The 3,152-nt window shown below is 47.2% G+C and overlaps 1 protein-coding gene across 1 annotated transcript; it reads right to left on the reverse strand.

Annotated features, from left to right (window-relative positions):
- Positions 1-383: 383 nt before the first annotated feature.
- LOC145076085 (uncharacterized) lies at positions 384-1,092 on the reverse strand. The gene is made up of 2 exons (XM_079022090.1): positions 864-1,092; positions 384-799 (listed from the first exon to the last, which is right to left on the reverse strand). The coding sequence occupies exons 1-2, from the start codon at positions 1,090-1,092 to the stop codon at positions 384-386; spliced, it is 645 nt and encodes a 214-aa protein (XP_078878216.1).
- Positions 1,093-3,152: the final 2,060 nt, after the last annotated feature.

Below are 3,152 nucleotides of genomic sequence, written 5' to 3' on the forward strand. Positions count from 1 at the left end.
AACGGTTCTTAACCTTCAAGTTGTTCAAATCCCAGTAATCGATGCACATCTGGTGTGAACCATCCTTCTACTTGGCAAAAAGGATCGACGCTCCCACGCCAAACTACTCAGCCGAATGAAACCCTTCCTAACAGCTCCTGAAGTTACAAGGATAACTCCTTAATGTCGGGCGGTGCAAGATGATATGGTGCCTTGAAAATAGGTGCCGCCCCTGGAACCAAATCGATCCAGAACTCCACCTGCCTCTCAGGAGGCACACCAGGCAAATCCTCGGGAAAAACATCCTGGAAATCACATACCACTACAACATTGGAATCAGAAATCAACCTCTCCTTGACAACCTGGGTACCCACTAAATAAGCTAAAAAGACAATAGATCCATGCTACAGACTCTGTCTTGCCCTAGTAGCAGAGCAGAAGGCTGATCCCGATCTAGTTCCCTCGCCATAAATAGTAAGTACTCCCCCACTAGGGTCTCGAATCATCACCATCTGATGCCCGCAATCAATCACATCTCCAAATCGGCTCAACCAATCCATTCCCACTATGACGCAGAAATCTCCCATCGCTATCGACACCATATCTATTGGGAACTCCACACCAAAAATCTCCAAAACACAATCCTGGAATATATCAGTAGCAAAAACCGCATGCTCGTTGGCTATAGAAACCCTCAATGGTCGACTCAAAGCCTCGCGTCTAACAATAATGTGATGGCTACAGGATAAAGAGACGAAGGATGAACTCGTACCCGAGTCAAATAGCACCAAGGCAGGCACAAAATTCGCAAGAAAAGTACCTATATTAAACACAATATAAGCATAAAATAACTATAATAACAACATGAATAAGGAGATGCATACCAGCAACAACATTAGGTGTTGCACGGACCTCCTCCGCAGTCAACTGGAAAGCTCTCCCATGAGCTCTCAGAGCCTCGGTGTTCCCGGGCCGACCATTAGTGACATGCAAGGTAGCAGGAGCAGGGGCCTGGGATGATCCCTGAGTGAGCTGCGGAGACTCAGCCTTTCGGTGGCCAGTATGAGGGCAATGAAAGCAAACTAAAAATCCCTTGGGCCAATCCTTCACCATATGCCCCTCCTTGCCGCCTTTGAAACAAATCCCGTTCGACAAGATCCCTCATTACTCTTACCGCACTTCCCACAACTGTGGCCCTTTTGGCCTCCCACTCTAGTATCAGCGGGCTTAGCATGCTTGGTCGCCGGTTGCGACTGTACTAGTCTTGTGTCTCTCCCTTGAGACTCTCCCTCGTCCGAGTCTCCAGCTCGATCTCCCTCCTCCTGACATTGGTCTGTAGCTTAGCCAATGTCCAATATGATGAGTTCGCCACGAACTCCCGAATGTCCTTCCTCAAAAGGCTTAAGTACCGACTCACACATGCCTACTCAGTAGACACGTGCTCAGTGCAAAATAACACCGTCTCATGAAACATCCTCGTGATCTCCGTCACTGTCTCTGTCTTCTGCCTGAGAGATAAAAACTCCTGGGCCAACCGTTCCCTCTCCACCTGGGGAACAAACTCATCTTGAAATAGTTGGTTGAATCTTTCCCAAGTCACTGCAGCATGATCTGTAGGAGGATAATCAATAATCACAAACTTCCACCATTCCTTTGCTCCCAAGCGAAGCTGCTTCAGCGCAAATTAAATCCTCGGGTTCTCAGGGCATGAACAAGTATAAAAGCATACCTCGATATTAGAGATCCATCGCATTGCAACAATCGAGTCCAAGGTCCCGTCAAACTCTGGTGGCTTCATGTTGTTGGACTTTCAGAATATCAACGAATCTCCCCCTTGTGGCATTGCTGCTGCAAGGGTTGCGGTGGCAGCGACAGTGGCAACCTCAGTGATGGCATCATAACGCTCGTCAAAAGTCTCAATCAACATGGTCTTAATAGACCTAGACATCTCTAGAATTGCCTCCCTGATAGATGTGGCCACCTCACCGCAATAATCCTGTGGATCTCATCATCACTGGTACTCACCCTCTCGGGGTTGTTGGAGCCTGAACCTCGGGTAACCACCATAGTCTCTCTCTCTCTGAAACATCAACACAGAAATCATCAGGGATAGGCTAAAGCACACACACATTTACACATCCTTAAATTCTTCTTAGTATCCCGAGATTCTTACTTGAGTCGCGTATAGATCAAGTGCTTTCAGTAGTACGGGCCCAATACTACCTTCCACACCAACCCACATTCGCTCACGTCCTCCTCTTAGGATCCCAATTCACAGGTACTCTATCCCTCATGGATATAACTACTCTCTCTGTAACAACTCAAATTTTCAAACAAATTTTTATTTTAAAAATGTATTTCTTTCCATTCAAAACAAGGCATAAATAGTTTAAGTATTCTGTCAAATACAAATAATCAAAATCCCAAGATCATAAAAGCATTCTTCAGTGTGTATCGATCACGCCGGCGCCATCCCACGGTCCTCGCTAGTACCTGAAATAGATGCACAACAACTGTAAGCATAAATGCTTAGTGAGTTCCCCAATATACAACTTACGCACATACGCCTTTCCAGGCCCGACCTTCCGGTCCATGTGTCTCAGGGGACTTCCGTCCCTGCTGGGTAAACCTTCCGGTCCTACCCACGCCGACCTTCCGGTCCATCACACAACATATCGCCTTCCGGCCCATAACATATTGCCTTCCGGCCCATAATATAATCGCCTTCCGGCCCATAGCATACGTAGCACATATAACAAATAACTTACCATATATAGCATACATATCACATATCATATCCGACCTTCCGGTCACACAGTCAAACCCTTCCGGGTACAGTATAGTGAGAAGACTCACCTCGTAAATGCTGAAAGCTAGCAAATCCTGAAATCACTCGTGCACAAACCGACGAGCTACAACCTCCCTATAACATTACATATCTCATTAGCACTTATATCTTCTAAGTGTGACTATCCCTAAGAAGTCAGACTTAGGTCAACTCTGGTCAACGGTCAACGGTCAACTCGACCGGACTCGGCGAGCACCATGGCGACTCGACGAGTCTAGACGTCCTCCAACTTTCTGAGATTCCTTATCTACTCGTCGAGTATCCTCCTCGACCCGACGAGTTACCCCTGGTAGAATCGCGGGGCACCCCGACTCCACTCGCCGAG

The sequence above is a fragment of the Lactuca serriola genome, chromosome 9, assembly GCF_051521515.1.
Source record: "Lactuca serriola cultivar US96UC23 chromosome 9, Lser_US96UC23_V15, whole genome shotgun sequence".
In the NCBI taxonomy this organism is placed as follows: Eukaryota; Viridiplantae; Streptophyta; class Magnoliopsida; order Asterales; family Asteraceae; genus Lactuca; species Lactuca serriola.